We start from the raw sequence: 20,846 nt of genomic DNA, 5'->3' as shown, positions 1-20,846 counted from the left end.
CCTGAAAGTCTGGGCACGGCCCAAAGCGCCTTGCCCGGTGTCTCTCAGATTTTCTGGGGTGACAGCAGGAACTGAGCCTGGGTCTTTCTCCACTGGACCTTCGTGCTGGGTCACAGTGCTGCAGGGGCTGGACCTGCTGCAATCACAACTATGTGGCCTCACATCCACCAGCTGAACCAAGTTCTGGATTAGCAGGTGAAGGACAATATCTCTAAGAGAGAGCTTGGTGTGATGTTAATTCCTCCCTGTGACTAGTCAGCCTTTGGCTACCATGAGGCACCATGTTCAAGGGGTAGGGAAAGGAAAACCACCTTGTCCATGAAATGCCACCTCCATGGGTGGCAGTTTGTCTCAGAGCTACCTGCTGTCCCAGGCACTGGCTGTTCTAAAGGAAAGAGTGAAGGAAGGGGAATAAACTACCCGGCACATCCACTGCAGGTGAGATAGGCAACCAGAGGCTTAAGTGGCGAGAAGAGGAGGTTCAAATTAGCCATAGGGAAGATGCTGTAGCAGAGGACAGGGAATGCTGGGAGGGCACAGGATTTCCATTGCTAGATAACCTGCTGCCCATGAACAGGACGAAACAGTGAGTTAATGCTGCAGTAGCACAAAACAAGGACAGGTGTCATCGCAGGGTCATAGAATCATAGAAGGGTTTGGGTTGGAAGGGACCGTAAAGATCATCCAGTCCCACCCCCCTGCCACAAGCAGGGAGACCTTCCATTAGCCCAGGTTGCCCAAAGCCCCGTCCAACCTGGTCCTTCGAGCTCTCCTCCTGGTGATGGCTACAGCTGAGTCCTGCCTGGAAGGAAGTCCATGAGACTCTCTGCTTATTCGTCTTTCCACATCCAGAAAAACTTGCTCCTTCTCCTGGCTGTGCTCCCAAAAGCAGAGTGACACCAAAGCCTCTGCCAAAGAAGAGGGTGATAAACCCCTCCCAAGGGAGACAACCAGGTGAGCATGAAGGTGGAAACTGGGTGTGTGGAAGTGCTGCTGTCTCTGCTCTGTTACGTGATCACATGCAGGGGTGCTGCCTTCATGCTCATCCCTACAGTGCTCTGTGTGCTGGCGTTATCGATCTTGAGGAGAAACACTGAGGCACAGGCGGTGAACTGGGCTTCTGACCCCCCTAAAAAGGGCTGTGGGTCACAGAGCTTGGTCATCCAGTGCTGCAGTGTGGCCAAGGGAGGTGTCCAGGGCTGTTACCTCCTGCCTGATGGTTCTGCTTACACACACACACACACACACCAGGGTGGCCACAGTCACCCTCTGTCAAAGCTGGCCTGAACTGGGGAAGACAACAGAGATCATTTCTGTGCAGCCTGAGCTGCCACATGGTGTTTCAGTCCCACTGCTGTGAGCGTGGAGCTGGGTGGTGAGCTCTTCTCTGGCAGTCAGTCCTTCCAGCACTGTCTGGCCCATAAGGCTGGGAAAAGGACTGGTGCCTGCTTTGCTTGCTCCAGCTCCATCAGCAGGAGCTGCACACTGGTTGGTCTCTTGTCAGTGCCCCTCCATCCGTCTCTTTATGCCTCTGTGTGTGTGGCAGGGACCTCTCATGCAGTCCTCAGCAGAGAATTGAGTGAAAAGCAGAAAAGAACATGACAGGGAAACAACTGAAAGGTCATGTTACCTTGTTATGGGCTTCCCTCCTGGAAGGCACGCTGTCAGCATGGCCAGGAGTGGTTTGACCTTTAGCTTGGTCCTGTGGTGTTGCATGATCTATCTGAGACAACAACCAGGGGTACACAAAGGAAGGGACAGTCCCCTGTCTCAAGGATTTGGAGACGCAGCAACTGAAGGAAGCATCAATACCCTTTCTGACAGAGAGAGAACTGAAGCTCATGAACACAGAGCTAGAACTAAACCAACCACCTCAGCCAGCACCTCACGTTAAATACAGGCTCACCCTTCCTCTGCCCAGATCCCCCAACTCCCCTACACCCTCGGTAGATGTTTAGAGGTAGATGCTTTGCCACTGGCAGTAAGGAACAACCCACCCCAATCCCAGTCCCAAATCCCCTGTGGTTTTAGTTCATTGTTTCCAAATGAATATAATATAGGTAGTGCCTCCCTCCGGCCCGTTTAATATGCTGTCCTCTCCCTACCTGCAGCATTCTCCAACACTTTCAACTTATTCCCCAAAGACCCGGATGGCAAAATTAAACTTCACAGCCTGGAGGTGACTGCTAAGCATCTGGGCTTTAGCTTAACCACTCAAGAGGTGTACGATGAGCTGGTGCGTGCAGATGCCGATGGTGAGTGCACCAGACTACGCGTTACTCCCCAGTGGATTGTTCTGAGCCAATTTCTGGGTGTGCAGAGCAATCCCCCTCCATGTGCCTTCCCAGCCTGCGGCAATACTGTACCAAAATGTTTCCTGAGCCAGAGGCTGTACTTGGGTTGCTGCATTTTAGCACTTACCAGGGACTATCCTTCATGAATATGTCACGTTCTTTGGACATCTTTATGCATGATGAAGCACCAGGATCCACAGCCCAGTTACATGTGAAAGCTTTAACAGCTGTTTTTCTATCCTTAGATTTTAGTAGCAAATCTTTCTGCAGTGCCAGCTCTGAGCTGCTTGCCCTGGCTTTTCATTACAGCAAAAAACTGCCTTGCTAATGGAGGTGCCATGTGCCTGCAGGGAACATGATGGTGGAACTCTCTGACTTTCTGGACATCATTACTGACAAGAAGTCAATTTCACCCAGACAATATGTCAGTAAGAGACATTCTATTCCAGCAAAAGCTTATCCAGAGATATCTGAGTTTACCCAATTCTCAGGCTAATTGGTACCAAGCAAGAAATCTGGGACACAAAGAGACAAAGGCTGCTCTGCTCAGACAAGATGGCAACAGGTTAATGGGCCATGACAGGCCAGCTCTGGGTTAGCTCTGCCCCCGGGGCCAACCATGGCTGTGCTTGCCAGTCTCAGGGACAGGGGCAGGAATCCAGCATTTGGTACTGGTTGCAAGAGCAGAGGCCAAACTCTTCTCTTACAGATGGGACACAGAAGGAGTAGAAGATCTTACCTTCTTTGACTAATGATAAGCTTCAGGGAATTGTTCTCCCTGCTAGATACCTAACTAGCACTCAGCAGAAAACGGGGATGGATCCCCACACCAAAACTTGTCCAGATCTTCCTGGGGGCTGCTGGGATCTCTGCTCCCTTTGAGCTCTGTGAAGGTAAGACAAGGCTCAGTCATGGCTCCGACCACTCTCCTCTCCAGCCCCTGGGAAAAATGACTCAGGTGGCTTCGATTCTGTCAATGTCAGAGAAAACCTCCTCTTCAAAGTCTTCTTGAAGCTGATAGAGTTGGCAGCTCTGCCCTGAAGAGCTCTTTCAGATTATCAGGTGAGCTGCCTTAGTTCTGTGAGACACAGAAGGGAGGTCCCCACTTTCCTGGGTTATTTGTTTCTTCTGTAACAGAATATACAGAACGCAGGGCCCCAGAACTAGATTTCCCGAAATGTTTGGACACCCAAAAGCACCTGCATAGCTCAGACCCCTGCTCTACAAACACACTGCTGTAAATGCCACCATGTGTCTATCAATCACACACCTTTGCCGTTTCCATATCCTCACCTACCCGGTCTTTCCAGACATGTGGGTGCACAGCAGCCAGTGCTGCACCGGGCCTTGGGCTGTGTTTCACAGGACAATGACACCCTCTTTTGTCTTCTTGTTCCTACCAGCAGAAGCTTAAGGACTGCACTGGCCAAAAAGTCTGGATGGATGGTGACTTCCTCAAGTTTCACAGAAAGAAGCCCCACAAAATTTGGAAAGAGACAGTTTACCCTATGTTTTCCTTCATTAGTGCTGTCCGTGTCTCAGCCATGAACAAAAGGGAGACAGGAGCTTACGTGGAGTACCTCAAAGGTAAAGCAAGGCTTGCACCCTGACACTCCCGCTCTGTCCAAAAGGAGAGTCACTGGAGCTGTGAGGGGGACAACCTGACTGGGGCATTTCACAGAATCAGAATCCCAGAATCATTCAGGTTGGAAAAGCCCCCCGGGATCATCGAGTCCAACCCTCAGCCTGACTCTGCAAAGTTCTCCCCTACCCCACATCCCCCACAGCTCATCCCAACGGCCCTTAAACCCCCCCAGGGATGGGGACTCCCCCCTCCCTGGGCAGCCTGTTCCACTCTCTGACCACTCCTGATGGGAAACATTTTCTCCTCCTGCCCAGCCTGACCCTCCCCTGTGGCAGTTTCCAGCCGTTCCCTCTTGTCCTGTCCCTGATCCCCTGGGAGCAGAGCCCAGCCCCAGCCTCTCTGCAATGTCCTGTCAGGAGCTGTGGAGTGATGAGGGCTCCCCTCAGCCTCCTCCTCCTCCTCACACTGAACACTCCCAGCTCCTTCACTGGCTCCTCACAGGATTGATTCTCCAGGCCCTTCCCCAGCCTCGTTGCCCTCCTCTGCCCTCGCTCCAGCCCCTCCAGATCTCTCTGGCATTGAGGTGCCCAAAACTGGACACAATGCCCCAGGTGTGGCCTCACCAGTGCAGAGCACAGGGGGACTGTCACCTCCCTGCTTCTGCTCGTCACACTATTTCTAATACAAGCCAGGACGCCGTTGGCTTTCTTGGCCACCCGGGCACACTGCCGGCTCATGGTCAGCTGCTTGTCAGTGAGAACCCCCAGACCCTTCTCTCCCAGACAGCTCCAGCCACACCTCCCCGAGCCTGCAGCCATGCAGGGGGTTACTGTGGCCCAAGTGCAGGACCTGGCACTTGGCCTTGCTGAAGTTCATTCCGTTAACGTTGGCCACCGATTTGCCACAGCTCCTCCTGGCACATGGCCTTCTCCGAAGGTGGAGGGTTGGTGCTTCCCATATTGAGTTCAGCAAGGCTCAGGGTCAGCCCTGCATTAGCAAACCCTTCCCAAGGTAATTCCCAAGAGGACCACAGAAAACGAAGCTGGAGTAGACCTTGGGAGTCCATCCAGTTTAAAACCCTCCCAGGGCAAGAAGGAAAATTGAACAGTTGTAGTGGGTTTTGCTCCGGGGGCTCTCATGGGCGAAGGAATTGCCCTCCAGAGGTGTCTGTGCAAGGTGGCTGCCACAAAGCATCTAGTGAGGACTGAGCTCTGGGTTACCCCAACACCTACAGGCACCTGTGCCATGGACTGCTGCAGATTAAGCACCCCAAGTAGCCAAAGCACTGGTGTCTCTGCTAACATTGGCCGTGCTGGATGGCAGCTACTGTATCTCGTGGTTCAGAGGAGTGAGGAATTCAGGACTTATCGAGTCCTTCCCCAGCAAGAGGAGGCAAACTGAGAGGCAGGAGACAGCTGGCTGTCAGTCATGCAGTCAGTGACTCTGGTTCCTATTTCCCTTCACCTCGTTCAGGCAGCCTTTACACCCAGGCACCCATCTTGCTGCTGATTTTTAAACAAGATGCAACAATACTGGCAAAGCCAGAAAAGGGCTTGCAGAAGGTGACAAGGCAGAGGAATGAACCAACCACTTCATTTGAAAGCCACTTTTTCCGTGAGAGAAACCGGGTGCAGGAGGTGAGAGACAAGTGATGCCTCAGCTATGTAGCAGTATCAGAGCTGTGGGGAGAAGCCTGAAAACTTGTGTTTTGTTTCATCCAGCAGCTGCACTCAAGCCTTCTGCTCACTGCAGAAAGTGGAGACGCTCCTCTGACATCAATACCGAGCACCCAAACACACCACGTCATCTGACAACAGAGAGCCCAGGCAAGACACAAACCGTGAGCATGAAATGTAGAGGGAAGATGTTGCCCTTTGTCATACGGGACTGCAATTAGAGCAGAACTAAGTGTGACTGGTCACTCATGTAACCTACACATTAACTGTCTGGTGAATGCTTTAACTAGACATAGGTATTAAAGAGCAATTTCCACTTAAGTGCAAGGAAAAATGAAACCAGAGGTATAATAATAGCTTACTTTTATAAACTTAACAGTTTATTACTGTTAATCATCAGCATGAATTGATTATAACCTGTCAGTGCCGCATCATAATGTGCCACTGAGGTGCTTTTTGTCTTACATGTATGCACATGGCATGTGTTCCCGCCAGGGCAAAGCTGTGTGATCCCCCACCACGGTCCTCCGCCTCCTCTTCCATCTTCCCTCCCTCCTCCTGGAAGGCGCAGGCAGCCAAGCGGTACAGGTACAGCCCAGCCCTCTGCCAGCCCCAGCGGAGGATCAGCGGGGGCCAGATCAGCCCGTAGATGGGCAGCAAGTGCTTCCACCACACTTTCCACACCTACACCGAGTCAGGCAACTCCCACCCGGAGCTGGTGACAGTCATTGGCCTCCGCAGGCTGGACCGTGAAACAAAGAAAAAGTCCAGGTGCCTCCCTCCTAAATCGGCAGAATCATCCTCCCTATAATGGGGTCTCTGCGTCTCTTTGTTCAAGCCCCCCTTATCTTAGTTTTCCCATTCTAGGGGTTGCCCAAGTGTCCACTGAAGGCCTTGAGTCTGCTCCCAGTGATTTCTGCCGGGAGCCTAACGAGGTTTCAATCGTACCTAAACAGACAAAGGGACCGCAGGAAAGAGCTGAGGGGTCGAGTCCTCGAGAAACAAATGAAGCAAAACACAAGCAAAGCTTTCATACATCACATCACAGTTTAGTCTTAATAATTATCATAAATTTATTTGTTTGAGCCCTTTCACTCCCACTCAACCACCAGCTCTGCCGCTGGCAGCGATAGGCGCCAGGCGATGGCCGTGCCTGGACACCACCGGGGGCCGGTGAACGCTGGGCAATGGCGGCTTGGGCCGGGCCTGCTCCCGCCCCGGTGTATGAAATGCGAAATCAAAGTCAGGAAAAGCGTTTTATCGCCGTGGTGGCCGCCTCAACACAGGCGCCCCCACCCGCCGCCACTGCCCTGCCGGAGCGGCCGCCCCTTCCCCGCCCGCGCCGCGCGTTTCCCGCCACCGCCCTCACGTGACAACAGCGACCCTCACGTGACCGCCGCCACCGCCCGCCCAGTCCCCTTTCGGGTCGGACCGCAGGGTGGGACTTCCGGTTCCGCTCGCTCCGTCATGGCGGCGCCCAGGGAGGCGCCGGAGCGGCGGCCCTTCGGGAGGCGCTTCCTCACCGACCCCGCCCGCCTCTTCCAGCACAACGCCTGGTGAGGGCGACCGCCGCCTCCTCGCCCCTCCGGTGCCTGTTCTGCATCCCCGGCCCTTTGCTGCCCGCCGCGGAGAGGCCCGCCGGGGCGGCCGGGGCGCTCCGGGGCGCCGCTTGCCCTGCGGTGCCTCTCCGCGCCGGGCCGCGGGGGTTGGCGGGGGGGAGTGCCCGGGGGTGGGCTCGTCCTCGCCGGCCCGCCGGTATCGCGTGGCGGGGCGGTGTGTAACGGGGCTCTCAGCGGCGCTTCACGGGGGCCCTGCCGCAGATACTGTTCGCGTTCCTCTCCCAGCGCGCTGGCCCGGCGCCCGGGCGCGCCTCTGGAGGTGCCAGCGGGGCGCGGAGCAGGCCGGGGGTGCTGTAGGTGCGGGGCTGACGGCCAGGGGGCGGGGGCCTGGCACCCCCTGACTGGGGTGCTGCCGACCTGGCAGGCGGCGCCTTGAGGGCTTGGAGGTGCGGGAGGGCCCTACCTTGTTCGGCCGGTGCTCGGGGGTGCTGATCCCCGGGGGGTCCTGAGCCTCCCTTGGCCCTCCTCGAAGCAGTTGGATTGCTCAGGCTCCCTTGATGTTTCAGGAGAACGTGGTGTTTTGCTCTGTAGCAGTTGTTTCATTGCTATAGTTAATAAAGTTGTTACCTTCTTTCAGAAGTCTATAACCCTTCTGCATCTCTGTATGAGTGACTAGTGTGTAAGTTGAACAGTGATCGTTTCACCCATCTGCTGCCCTACGGTGCTGTAACTGTGGGATTGTGCTAGGTGTGAGCTGGGAACAGGAGCCTTTGGCTGGACAAAGCCATTTTAAAATATGTTAAGCACCCAAATTCTTGAAATTGCTGGGAACTGAAGGTATTTTGCATTTTTGAAGTCAATACGTCTGCCTTTCACCTCTGGCTGCTATACCCTGTTAAGAATTGGGTATGTTTAATTTGTAATAAAGTAATATGTGCATGTATCAGCTTGTCATTCATGTGGGACTATACTATACCAAAGGTTTGTTACAAAAGCATATTCTCAATGGTATTTTCATGCAGAAACTCATAGTAATCTGGTTTTCACAGACTTGACGTTTAAGTCTTGTTTTGTGAGTTAATATCAAAAGACTAATTTCTCCTGAGGCCAGAATAGTGTTTCTGGGTCCTTGTATTCTGTTTTTCATTCACTTGTTTTAATGAAGAAAGGTCCAGTGAATCACTTAAATGGGCATACACAGTTGTGTAGTCATTAAAGTTATTAATACTTCTTAATGCTTTAAAGCTTCCTGCATATTTTTCTCATAATTGGATTTAATATTAATATAACACTTTCCAAATAACCCTACTGCTTTTTTTAAGTTTTAACTTGAGAAAGAAAATGTAGTTTTCTAAGACAGCTAAATCAGATGGCCCTTGCTGATGACCTGATTGAGTGAAAGCACGCGAGCGCCTGCCTGTCTCGCCTCTGCAGGAACAAGTGCTTTTCACTGGGTGAGAGTGACAGTTCCTCTCCAAGGAGGCCTGTTTGTGCTGAGTACCCTCGTGGTTTTATAGTAAGGATTTATTTCATCTAAATTTGGCCGAGCATCAAATAGGGAAAAGGATTAGGGGACAGATTTGGTGTCTCTTGGGATCCCTTCCAGTTACATCTTTTGTAACGCTACAAGTGCCGTTCATTCAGAACTGGGAACCGTATGTGCTGATAGCTGTTGTAGTGCTGCTGAGCTAGAATTAGAGATTGTGGAAAAGCTCCACAGCTGCCAGTTTGAAGGGCTGTCTAGACCTTGCTCTTTTCTCTCTGTCTTTGCCCTGCCATTCGCAGCTGAGTAGTTCATCTTATTTTTCACAACAGGGATAATGTGGAATGGTCAGAAGAGCAGGAAGCCAGTGCCAGGAGTAAAGTTCAAGAGAACAGCTCACAGCTATTGCCACAAGATAAACAAGGTACTTTTGGATAGTCTTCTAATGCTAAGTCTTGGCTTGTGCATACAAGAACAGAACAGTCTGGCCAGAGCCTCATATGCATCATCATTTATTCCTCCCTTCCCCTCTCTCCCAAATCATTCAAAATACATTACCTAGTTGATAATGAAAAATGGAGGAGGAGGAATTTTTCTGCTCTTAATTTACCTTTCTGTGACTTTTCAACCTTCTCTAGAGACTCATCCTACTGGAACAGAAATGGTCTTGCTGGGAGGAGTCATCTGGGGTTGAGCTGCTTTTTTCATGTTGTGTATGTTTAAATACTTCTTAGTGTTCCTTGTCAACAAATTCTTTCGCTGTAGTGTTATTGCCTCTGCTTGCTTTTGCTCTCTAAAGCTTAACTTCTAACAGGCAATCTTTTGTTTGTTTGCGTGCTGTGGAGCCATCCTGAATTCAAGCTCCATTTTTCTCTTAAGAAGGTTTAATAGTCTCCATATCTGTCTCTACCAAGTTAACAAACAGCATGATAATGCTTAAATCAGAAGCAAGTAAAAATTATTTTGTCCTGACTGAAGTGTTTGTCATCAGAGAGGCAGAAAAGGGATTCTGAAGTTTTTATTTCCTCAAACTTGGCTTAAAGGATACTTATACATCCAAAATGTAAAGCTTACCTGAATCTGAATCAAGCTAAAAGTGCACAGCTCTATAGTCAAGTATAATACAGTTGAAGCTGTTCTGAGTTGGTTAGTAATGCATCTTTCCTCCATACCTGTTAGATATCATCCAGTCCCTTAAATGATGGTGAAATGGCTTCCTGTTCTTTGGTATGATAAGAGACTTGTTTGATGATGATCCTGTTATACCCTGCCGAGCTCTAGGATGGATCCGCTCCTTTTGTTCAAATTAAATTGAGTGTGTCGTCTGTAAGGCGATGCTCAACTCTACAGGAGCTATTGAGACACTTCCCATATAGCTTCCAGTTGTATTCACAATAGCAAATTTAATTATACCAAAGAGCAACCCTCCTAATTTCTTGGATTCCCAGAAGTATCCAGCAGTTTCCATTGTGATGCCCATTGTGTTGAGTTCTTTTTAAAATCTGGTTAACATTAAAGGACACTGTCTGTCATGCTTTGAGAACCTATATACAACTATGAAATTGTGGAGCAATTTGCTGTTAGAGCAGTTTGTCAGGTCTTCGTGATGTATTTCCCAGACTGAACAATGGAGGCCAGTCAAATTTTGATGGTTGCTATTCAGTGGAAAGCGTGTGGAGACAATGGGATGGCTGAAACGAAGGGAAGCCAGCCCAGCCAAGTGTGCCTGAGGCGTCTAGTATTTTGAGAATCAGTAATGTCCAAGCAGGAGAACAAAGACAGGCTATTGGTCATTATGGCTGTATTATTCTGTGGACTTCTTGGGGCTGTCAGAATTTGTTCTGAAGAAGGAGAGAAGTTCTATGGGGTATGTCGAAGATGTGTCTCCTGGCTGGGAACAAAGAAAGAAGTGGAAGAGTTTCTTGGTTTCCTTCTGAGGCTCCATAATTAGCCCCCATGCAATTCAGGGGGTCCCTGGTTCTCTTCCTGTCTTTGTGAACAGTTACTTTTGTTTTCCCTTCTTCTGCAATGTGAAAGGGTGAGTATGGGCTTGGCTTTGGGGGTGTCCTTACAAAGACGAGCAGAAAAGTCAGGAGTCCTTATCAAGAAAGTCTCTGGAGGAATCTGGCTCGCACGCCGATGTCCCCATGAGCTAATACCACAAAAAGAATCTTGAAGCGAGTAGTATGTGAACTTTTCTGGCATAAGTTGTGCAGGAAGTCAGACTGAAAAGTTAATGTGGTCATTTTTTTTGCTTTATATCTGTTTCTTGCATGATCTTTGTCAGCTGGCCCTTGATTTCTTGCATTTATATTGTTACCGATCCTTTTTTCCAGTGCTTTGGAAACACTTGGGTATGAGGTAAATGAGCTTTAAGTAAAGCTTCCACACATGCGGGTTGAAGTATAACAGCTGTTCAATAGCATCCAACAGAATTTCGCAATAATTTAACACAGGAAGAGCACGATGTCTTGTTCAGCATTACGCTGTGGCAAAAAATATGGGTAATCCAAAATGGCTGGGCTGGAATTTTGCCCCAGCACCTCATGTAAGCATCCCATTACAGTCAGGCTGTCATGGGATTGTTAGGGACCAGCAGGAATCAGGACTTTATATTTCTGTTAGGTGAAAGAGCATTTCCAGCCCTAGCAGCCTTGCATATCCCTACTAGTACACAGAAAAAGTGACAATTCAGGAAGGAGTGTGCCAGGGCATGAATCAATAACACTTCTTCCTCTGACTGTAGCAGTCACTGAGTTCTATGCAAACAGCAAACTGACTTGACCCTGCTTACTTTGAGCTATGGTGAGATCATGGCACAAACTCACTGCTCTAGTCTAATATCAGACATTAAAGTTTCTTTCGGCTTGGAGTTTAAGGACAAGGCTTCTTAAAAGGAAAAAATCCTTGTAGTTGAGGTAAAGATATTATTTTTATATATAGCTCTTTGTGCTTCAGGGATAGAAGCTACTAAAAATATACATATGACCAACTTGTGGTTCTTTGTTAAAGCCATTTTTGTCTGTGTTTGGCTGAGGTTACATATTTTCCCGGGTGTTCTTGGTTCATTTTACTATGTCCCTTAAGATATCTTCTAAACATTTGTGTGCTTTTCAGAAAGACTGATAAATAAACTGCAGTTCAGATAATAATACTAATCTCCAATTTCAAGATGCCCGCTTTTTCTCCTAACCTTACTGTTACTAGATGTTGGGGAGAGGTTATCCATTCTCACAAACAGTCATCATCTTGAATCGTGGGAGAATCATTTGCATTCAGTTAAGGCGCTTGTTGCCGTGCAAAGATGGCTAAGGAGTTGCATGTTACTGAAATACGGTTGGGATATCTGGCCGTGGAGGCTGGTGCCTCTAGGTGATTACATGAATAGGGTGCTAAAACTAGCTCTTATTTCCCAGGACAGAGAACTCACCACATTGGTGAGAATTCAGAAAGCCAGTTGGATTCATAACTTCCCATGGAAAAAATAGTTCCCCTAGAACTGTACTTGATCTGAAATCTCTGAAGGTGTGTGGAAATAATTCTGTGGGTGACTTGAATTTCATTAGACCAAGGCTGTTTGAGTTCTTCCAGCTTTCTGTAATCTTGCTACTGGAATGTGTCCACTTGGTGTGAAAATGATAAAGTTTGCTACCAAAGTTAATTTTTATCATCTTTAATCCATCCACCTTAGCTCTTCGCTATTACTTCTGTTGATTCCCCTTTTTGTTTTAATTTCAGAAATGTGTGATGCTCTAACATGCCCAGAATTATGGAAAACAAAGTGCTGTAGACTGGGCTCTAGCAATACTTCAGTAAAACATGCTGTCCTGTAATCTTGGTGTATTGCTCAAATGCTAACTGAGCTTTCTGCCAGGCCTAAACAGTTGACTAATTTTTCTGTTTCTCCATCTGAAAAAAGGGGTAGCACATTGGGCAGGAGCTCTTCAGCTCCAGGCAGCTGTTATAGAATTCCTTAGAAGTTGTAAGTGCTTGACACTTAGTGTCATGAGGCTCCAAATTAATTGTTCCAGTGAACTGAACAAGTTAGTGTTAGAGATGGAAGTAAAACCTGGATTTCTTCATTCCAGTTTCCTTCAAAGAGGCCTTTTCTGTTGCCAGCTTCCTTTAACTCCTCCCAAGAGACAGTTAGTTTCCTCTTCTATCTCTTTTCCCTTTTTTAGTCCTAATAAAGTGACTGTGAGGAGGCAGCTGAGTGTTTATGTGGTGTGGCACAATTTAAATAAAGGTGATTTTCAGTCAATAGCCTTACTTACTAAAGTGGATTGCTGAATAGGTATCTGCAGTGATCTCTTACTGTCTGAACTGATTGAGACCTGATTCGACTACTGGTGACATTTTTGTTTGTGTTCACAGAGGAATATGAGGTGAATGCTAAGAGATACTGGGATGACTTTTATAAAATCCACGAAAATGGCTTCTTCAAGGACAGGCACTGGCTGTTCACTGAATTTCCTGAGCTGGCACCTAACAGGAACCCAAGTCAAAATGGGGATTCTGTGCATAAATTTGGTAACAAAGAAGAATCCAACAATGAAGGGCTGGGAAGCTGTGAAAATGGACATTGTTCATTGGAAACCAGGGCAGAGAATCAGTTAAACCTGATAAAAATCACACCTGAGATCTGCACAAAGGAGTTGGCTGCACAGAAGTATAGTGAGCTGAATCAAAGTGATGGAGATTACCCAGGATCATCTGCATCTTACCGTATATTAGAGGTAATGGCTGTAAAAGTGTCACACATCAAACAGTCCCTTGTATCAGTGGTAGTGTGAGTGGGCCATAAAAATACATATCATGGGCAAACAGCAAGTGAATGGGATGGTTGCCTTAAGTCAGTAAAATGTCAAAAACAGAGGGCAGCTTAGAACTGAATTAAATCTGTTGGGATTCTTTTGGTTCAGGCTGTGAATTGGCAGAGGCCGTTTCCTAGTAAAAGACAAACTGTTGCTATCAGATGTTGAAATAAGCATTTCAAAGTAATCTTTTGAAGAAGCTGATTCTTTTACTTGTCTGTATAAAGCTTTGCCTTGTCATTTATGTTTTGCATGTTTGTGCTGACTCTTGTTTGCCTTGGGAGTTGTGAAACAAAACAATGCAACCAAGAATGTAAGGATGCTGTTTGGTTTGTTCCTTATGGCCCGTGTAATAACAGGGAGTCTCAGACTGATACAGGGTTTGTCTCAGAAAAGTCTGTAGAGCTTCTAAATATTAGACTCCTGACAGCTGGTAATGACCTTTTTCTCTGCCACCTCTAGTTCACTGTAGATATTGCTGGTTTTGTTGAATGCTTCATGTTCTGTGGAAGTTCCGCCCCTTCCAGGGAGAGTCAATGTGAACTGTCCTTTTGAGTTTTTTATTTAATCTGAGGCTTTGAAACTTCCTCAGACTTTGATGTTGTTGGGTCATTGTGGCTTTCATGTCTCACCTGAGTACTTTCAGTAATACCTGTTACTGCAAGCTATCAGTGGTGTTTTCTGCTCAGTCTATTTCAATTTTATGGATTCCGTAAACACTGAGAGGCAAATTCCCCAAACTCAGTTGTGTGAACCATCTTCTCTTTAAAAGGGAACAAACAGAATTAATAATAAGGCAGAATCGTTGTAGACCTGCTTATAACTTGAGGAAGAGCCATCTAGTGAAGGAAACTCTGAAACAGCAGGATGAGATTATAGTAAAGCAAACTTCTTTCTCCATTGCTCTGATTTTCTATGGAAGTGAATGCAACTAATCCATGGCCTTTGCCAGTGCTTCAGTGACTCATACTGGTTGTTATGCTTGGGATTCCAGCAATAACAGTTTTCAAAAGAGTAACAATATATAGCTTGTTAGTAAGATTTCTATGAGAACTGGCTTAGTGGTTTCCCACAGATGCTTATATATAAGCCTGCTCCTCAGAGCCAAACGTATTCAGATCTTGCAGTAAGATTTGCAGATGATTGCTGCTAGGCTCAGTTGTTACTCATGAGTTGCTCTTTGTTCCATGGCTGTAGAGAGATGATTTGAAATTAGCTGCATGGGACATACTGAAGAAATTATTTTGACTATGTGTACCTCTGCTTTGTTTGTGCAGGTTGGCTGTGGTGCTGGAAATACAGTCTTCCCAATTTTACAAACCAACAAGTAAGTTGTTCTCAGTAGGTTTTTACCTGCATGATATACCAGCCTCTGAAAAACAGCTGGAAAAGTGTTGCATGTGTTCTTAGTTTAGACAATCTCAGAGGAAGGCCAGACACAAATGGTACCTTTGCCATCTGCAACTTCAAATGATTGTGTTTTGAGCCTGGAAATCTTTGCTCTTATAGAATGCAACCAGTGAAACATGCTGTGAGTTTACATGTCTCATTCTGAAAGCATTTTCATACAGGCCTTTGTGCCTCTCCTTTTCCAGAAGGAAAAGTAAGTAGTCGGTTCCATCTGAGAATAACTGAGGCATAAAGGAGCAACATGATCCACCAGATTTTGCACGTCATTGACAGACTAAAGACCCAGATTTCTGGCTCCCAATTCTGTGTTCTACGCATTTGAGATACTTCTTAATTCCTGTGGAGCACCTTTATGTAAATGTTGATAGTTTCTTTTATTTATTTCAGTGACCCAGGCCTTTTTGTTTATTGTTGTGATTTTTCTACAACGGCTGTGGATCTTGTCCAGGTAAACTCAGTGCTGACTTACGAAGGTAGGAAGTACATGGTGCCAATTGTGCATTAACACAAATATCTCACAGCTGCCACCAGCTGCCCAGCTGTGTTGGCACCTTTCTTTTTTAGCTAGCCCCAATGCTGACCCTTGTACTGGTAAATCAGGTAAAACGAGCCATCAAAGATTGTAGAAATGAGGGAAGTTGGAGTTCTCAGAATGTCACATTGGCAGCAGACAAGTCAGCCAGATTTTCTTTCCCCTGTGGTTGGCAGTACTTTTCTAAATCCAGTGCTCTTTAGCTGAGTAACTGCTGAACCCTGAAGACATTCAGGCTGTTTTTTTAACAGGAACTGAAGCTGGTTTTGGTTTGTGTGTGTGTGTTACTGTCACTGCAGTTCTGGGAACGTGGTCTGATTGCTTCTGCACAGACAACTGAGGAGGGATGCAGGAGGCTGGAATTTAGTCGAAGGACAAATACTGCTAACAGATTTCAGGTCAGAATAGAACTGAGAATATATAGAGTATCAAATGTAATCAGTCACTTCAGGAGATGAGGTGGGGAGCACAGCAGCAGAGGCAGCATGCCATTTCATCCTCTTAAGGTGACACAAGCACTGTTTGTAGAGGCTACTGCAATCCATAGCAGCAGCTTTAGTAAAATATACAACTTCTTTTGGAAGTCTAAATGTGATTTTTAAGAGTGTAACTCTAGGCAGCCAGGTTTGATTTTTGGGGTATAGGGAGTAGTTTGCTTGTAGTTGAAATGAATATTGATTTCAGTGATGCAGAGAGGGGCCCTGATGCTCTCACATTGGTAAAGATTTCCTGCCTAACAGTGTAAATCCCTCACTTCTTACCACTATTAGTGGAAAATTGGACTTTAAAATTGCAGTAATCCCTCAGTGCGGTTTTGGGGTTTTGGCAGTGCTGATTGTCTGAATGTAACAAATCCAAAGCTCTTTGTAAATCTCCCATGTGTACTTATTTTTCCCATTTCACCCCTGTTACTTGTCTGACCAGGGAACCTGTCTGACCCCATCTCCTTAGTCCAGTGAGGCTGACACAGATCTCTGGACACACCACTTCATTATGTGAAAGTTAAGATGCTCCTGTGTCCAGATAATATTGAGATTGGGGTCTGCTGCTAATGCTCTAATTTCTCTCCTCTTAAATACAGAACAACGCAGAATATGATTCTTCTCGCTGCTTTGCCTTTGTCCATGACCTGTGCAATGACCAAAGTCCTTTCCCAATGCCAGACGAGAGTCTTGACGTTGTTATTCTTATCTTTGTCCTCTCAGCGATTCTCCCAGAGAAGTAAGTTTTAATAATTCCTTCTGGCTGCAGAAGATAATGCATATAGAGCTGGAGTTCTTTAATAATTGGTCCCCTCATATCAAGGAACATGAAAGTTTGTTCTCTGTCTGGTCCAGGTTTCCATTAAGCCTCTGAAATTGAAATTTGCAGGTACTTTCTGTTGTAACAAATTCTGGCCTAGGATAGGTGTGATTTTGAAGTGCTAAGTGGCTGTAGATGACATGTTGCTGCTGTCACAGTTGCTCACCTGTTCTGAACCGCAGCCCCACTGAGCACTCAGCACCTGTTTGTGGAAAATATGCAGCTAGATTTTATGGCTGAAAAGCTAGATGAACTTCTCATGTGGAAGGTAGCAAGAAGGGAGGGGACAGGTTCAGAAAACAGTTAAGAAAAGTGCTGTGATCTTAGTGTGACTGTTACAACCTACACTAGTCTGGGTTTTGTTCCCTTTGGTTTTATTTCACAGCATTTTTCTGCAAGTTCACTTACTACTTGTTTTACAGAAACCAGTGGAAATACTTTTGTAATTAGTAAGAGAGAGCAGTTAATCCCTGCTGTGGCAGGCTAAGTTGTTGTAGGAAAAAAAGCAGAATCGGGGAGTGTCAGAAGTAAGGCAGCCAAATAAAATCAACCCACCTAAATCTGAGAGAGCTCAGAAAAGTGCTAGCTTTTGGTAGCTCTTTATATGAAGCTGAAACATAACGTAAGACTTTATACCTTCGTTTTGGAAAGTAGCCTAAGGAAACAAGCATCATTTTGCAGGATGTTGAATATTTCTGTTTTGTTCTTTCCTCAGGATGCAATGCATCGTTAACAGACTGAGTCGCCTTCTGAAACCAGGAGGAATGATTTTGTTACGAGATTATGGCCGTTACGATCTGGCCCAGCTTCGGTTTAAGAAAGGTATTTTCTTTTCCCCTGGGGAGTCTTGCCAGATCACTAATAGTTGATGCTTCTCTGAAGCAGTGTCTACCCTGTTTAGGAGGCAGCTCATTAATTCCCCTTAAGCACAGCATGTGCTGGGAGAATGCCTCTCGTTGGATGACAGTTGTTGATTTTTAAATGATACCTGGTAACTGTTTAAATCCCTCTTGCCCTTAGGTCAGTGTCTGTCTGATAACTTCTATGTGAGAGGTGATGGCACCAGAGTCTACTTCTTCACACAAGGTAAGAAGCTAGAAAAATCCCTCTGACTGTCCTCACCTCTTTTTGTCCCTGTGCCCTCAAGTTTTGCCACTAGCTCTTTCCAGCCTGTCTGTCTTGGAGCAATGTGGAATGTTAAACATCTCCCAGTTGCATGGGGACCTGGGCTTGTCCCTTGTGAATGCAAATACGGCACGGTGAATTCCTTAGTGGAAAATCCTGTTAGAGAAAGACTGGTGTGTGTTTGCTACACTGGGAGGGGCTCTTCTTGAATCTTGTTGCCTGCGGAGGATGGAGTGAGGTGGACACCACTTGAAGGAACTTTACTGTTTTCCTAGGAGGAAATAAGCAGGGTGTGGTTCAGCACAGAGCTGAGGCAGCTGCTCCAGTTCTGCTGCTGCTCGGTGTTCAGCGGGGCTCATCACCCACTGCACCTCCAGTCACTTCCACCCCCTGCATGGTCAGTTTTAGAGCGGTGGCACAGCTGCAGTGAACTATTCCCTTCCCCACCGCACAAGTCTTGTTTGTCACAACAAAATTAATGTTTAATGCGTGTTTGGCAAACGCTTCACGATGGCAAGCATCTGATAAACGAGCGCAAGCTGGGGCCTGTTAGCCCTTTTCTACAGAAGCTCCCTACAAACCACGTGCTCCCAGGCTGCAGCTGAACGAGCTCGCTGCTGCTCGGCGGGACGGGGTCTGGCTTTGCCCAGGGCCAGTGTGCTGGGGCACTATGATACTTATTTGCTTGGTCTGGAATACCTGCCAGTGTAAGTGTTGCACCCTCGAGGGCTCTGAGTGCTTTGATTGAGCCCCAACAGGGTGTGGTTTTTAAAGGATTTTTCCCCAAACTTAATCGTAATGAATCCCGCTCCCCTCCAGCCTATGCAGCACAGATCTTACTGCCACCATTTAAAAGCATAGATCTGATCCTGTTCTTTGCTCTTGCAGAGTCTGAAATTCCTCGGGGGGGGGGGGGGGGGGGGGGGGGGGTAAGGAATGGATCTGTCCCTACTCGCCAGAAGATGCTCCCTTAATCGGTTACTAGAGGACATACCCCGGTCTGAAACTGCTGATGTTTTCTCTTTGTCAAGTCTCTGTAATTTCTGTAATTCTAGTTGTCCTCCAAATAATTTCCTTCCTTGGTAGAAGGTAAGCTCAAGGGAAACAAGAGAAACTGTGATCTTAATACCCCACAGTACAGTAGTTAAGACCTGTCTGATCTTTACGTTTCCCTGTCAGAGTGAGACCATGAGTTTCCCCTGGCCCATCTTTCAACATAATTTAGCCCTTGGCGTGAGCAGGTATCAGTTAAATGAAAGCTGTGGCATCCTCAGTCTCCTTCTCTCTGCTTCCAGATGAGTTAGATGATCTCTTCACAACAGCTGGGCTGGAGAAAATCCAGAATCTGGTCGATCGGCGATTGCAAGTGAACCGTGGGAAACAAATGACGATGTATCGAGTCTGGATCCAGTGCAAATACCGCAAACCTGCCAGCCCTCCGCTGTGAGGAGACCAGAAACTGTCTGGGTTGGAGCCTCCTCGCAGCCACGGGCAGTGGCTCCTCCTGGTGAGATGTGGCTTTGTGGAGTTCAGCGCACACAGGACCTCAGTGCCTTTTACAGTGCCTAGCATCACTTCAAGTGAGTTTTGCTAAGGACGAATGCCCTAAGAGGAGACCAAGCGGTATTTTAGATGTCTTGCTACTGGTCTGAATTTTTTAAATTATTTATGGTTTTAACAACTTAAGAAATGGTCATGCTGTCTTACAGCAGCTGAGCAAGTTGAGTAGCGAGTCACTCTTACTCTGGATTTCCACATGAAACAGAAGGAAAGCTTCGACCTTACCACTGTGTTGTGTACTCTTGTCTTGGGAACAAAAAAGCTTACAAAGGGTAAATCTGCTCTTCTCTGCAACTGGTCACTAGGCCTAATACAAATCCCTTCGCCAGCTTATCTCATGCATCTCTCTTCTAGTCGTTCAGGTTTGTGCAAATCCACAAGTGAAAATACACTGATCAAGGGCAGGAACTGAGAGCATCCTAGTTTCTGTGCCAGCTTCCCCATGGATGCCTCGTGGCGTGCAGATAACCTGTGGCAAAAGCAGATTATGCTGCCTTGACCTCGCTGTGCACAAGGGTGTTCATCTGGGCAGCTAGCACGCTGTGGCTCAGGTGCTATCAGTTCATATCAGGTAGGGTTCAGGTTTTCAAAGATTTGGGGCTGATGCCAGCTTTGGGGCACCTCCAGAGTGCAGAGTATCACAAGCAGCTCACATGACCAGGGTTTACACAGAATTACTTGCTTTTTCTGCTTGAACGGTGAGAGACTGTTCTTGCTGGTTGCAGCCCCCGGGTCACAAACTGCACTGCCCTGTCATGGTGGTGTGCTAAACCCAAGCAGACAAGACACCTGTCTTTGATAAGAAATCTGAAGAATGTCTACCACTCTTGTTGAATTTCTTAGAGGAAGCCAACTTTGTGGCTTTCTGAAGGTATTTCCCCACCTTTGACAGAAAATATCTTTTATCTCAGCTTGTTTTCTTTTGTTATTTTTAGGGTGTGGTACAACAGGTATTAGAATAAATTTTGTGGTAATGCTTTTCAATGCTGGTTTGATTAATATAAACCAGGCTTCCACGGAAACTCACATGCTTCTGTGTGCCTGATGAGAAGGGTCTGGGCCACCATTAAGTAACTACAGGTTTTTTCCTCTTCTGTTATAATGAGTCTCATTAGTGCCTGCTCTTGTCTCTCAAGAAGGGAAAGCCTTGGCTGATATCTTCTGCCTTTTTTTAGTTCATGAAGCAACAAAGTCTATTGTGTGTGCACCACAACAGAGCAGTTCATGCTACACAAGGCATGTATATTTTGTTAGCTAGACACTTGTATTTGTAGCTTGCAGTTGCCCAAGAATAACTGTCAGCTATAGAGACATGTAGGTTATGAAATAACTGCTGTCTTGAAACACAGGAGAAAGGGTAAAAAGATAAGGAAATATCATTGCTAACTTTGGAGAGTCTGCAGGAGTCCTGGGGAGTCAAACCAGGAGCACCCTGATTTGTAAAGCCTTGGAAGGGGCTGTAGCAAGTCTCTGCTGGGCATATGGCAGCATGATCAGTTTGTAGCT

The 20,846-nt window shown here is 47.0% G+C and overlaps 1 protein-coding gene across 1 annotated transcript; it reads left to right on the top strand.

Moving 5' to 3' along the window:
• The first annotated feature begins 7,005 nt into the window (after positions 1 to 7,005).
• METTL2A (methyltransferase 2A, tRNA N3-cytidine) lies at positions 7,006 to 20,324 on the top strand. The gene is made up of 9 exons (XM_074926643.1): positions 7,006 to 7,111; positions 8,930 to 9,021; positions 12,972 to 13,333; positions 14,689 to 14,738; positions 15,209 to 15,269; positions 16,435 to 16,574; positions 17,371 to 17,477; positions 17,676 to 17,741; positions 19,076 to 20,324. The coding sequence occupies exons 1-9, from the start codon at positions 7,023 to 7,025 to the stop codon at positions 19,225 to 19,227; spliced, it is 1,119 nt and encodes a 372-aa protein (XP_074782744.1). The 5' UTR covers positions 7,006 to 7,022; the 3' UTR covers positions 19,228 to 20,324.
• Positions 20,325 to 20,846: the final 522 nt, after the last annotated feature.

Source organism: Athene noctua, chromosome 25, assembly GCF_965140245.1.
Source record: "Athene noctua chromosome 25, bAthNoc1.hap1.1, whole genome shotgun sequence".
NCBI classification, from domain to species: domain Eukaryota; kingdom Metazoa; phylum Chordata; class Aves; order Strigiformes; family Strigidae; genus Athene; species Athene noctua.
Note: the sequence above shows the minus strand (reverse complement) of the source record. Positions and strands in the feature narration are given on the sequence as shown.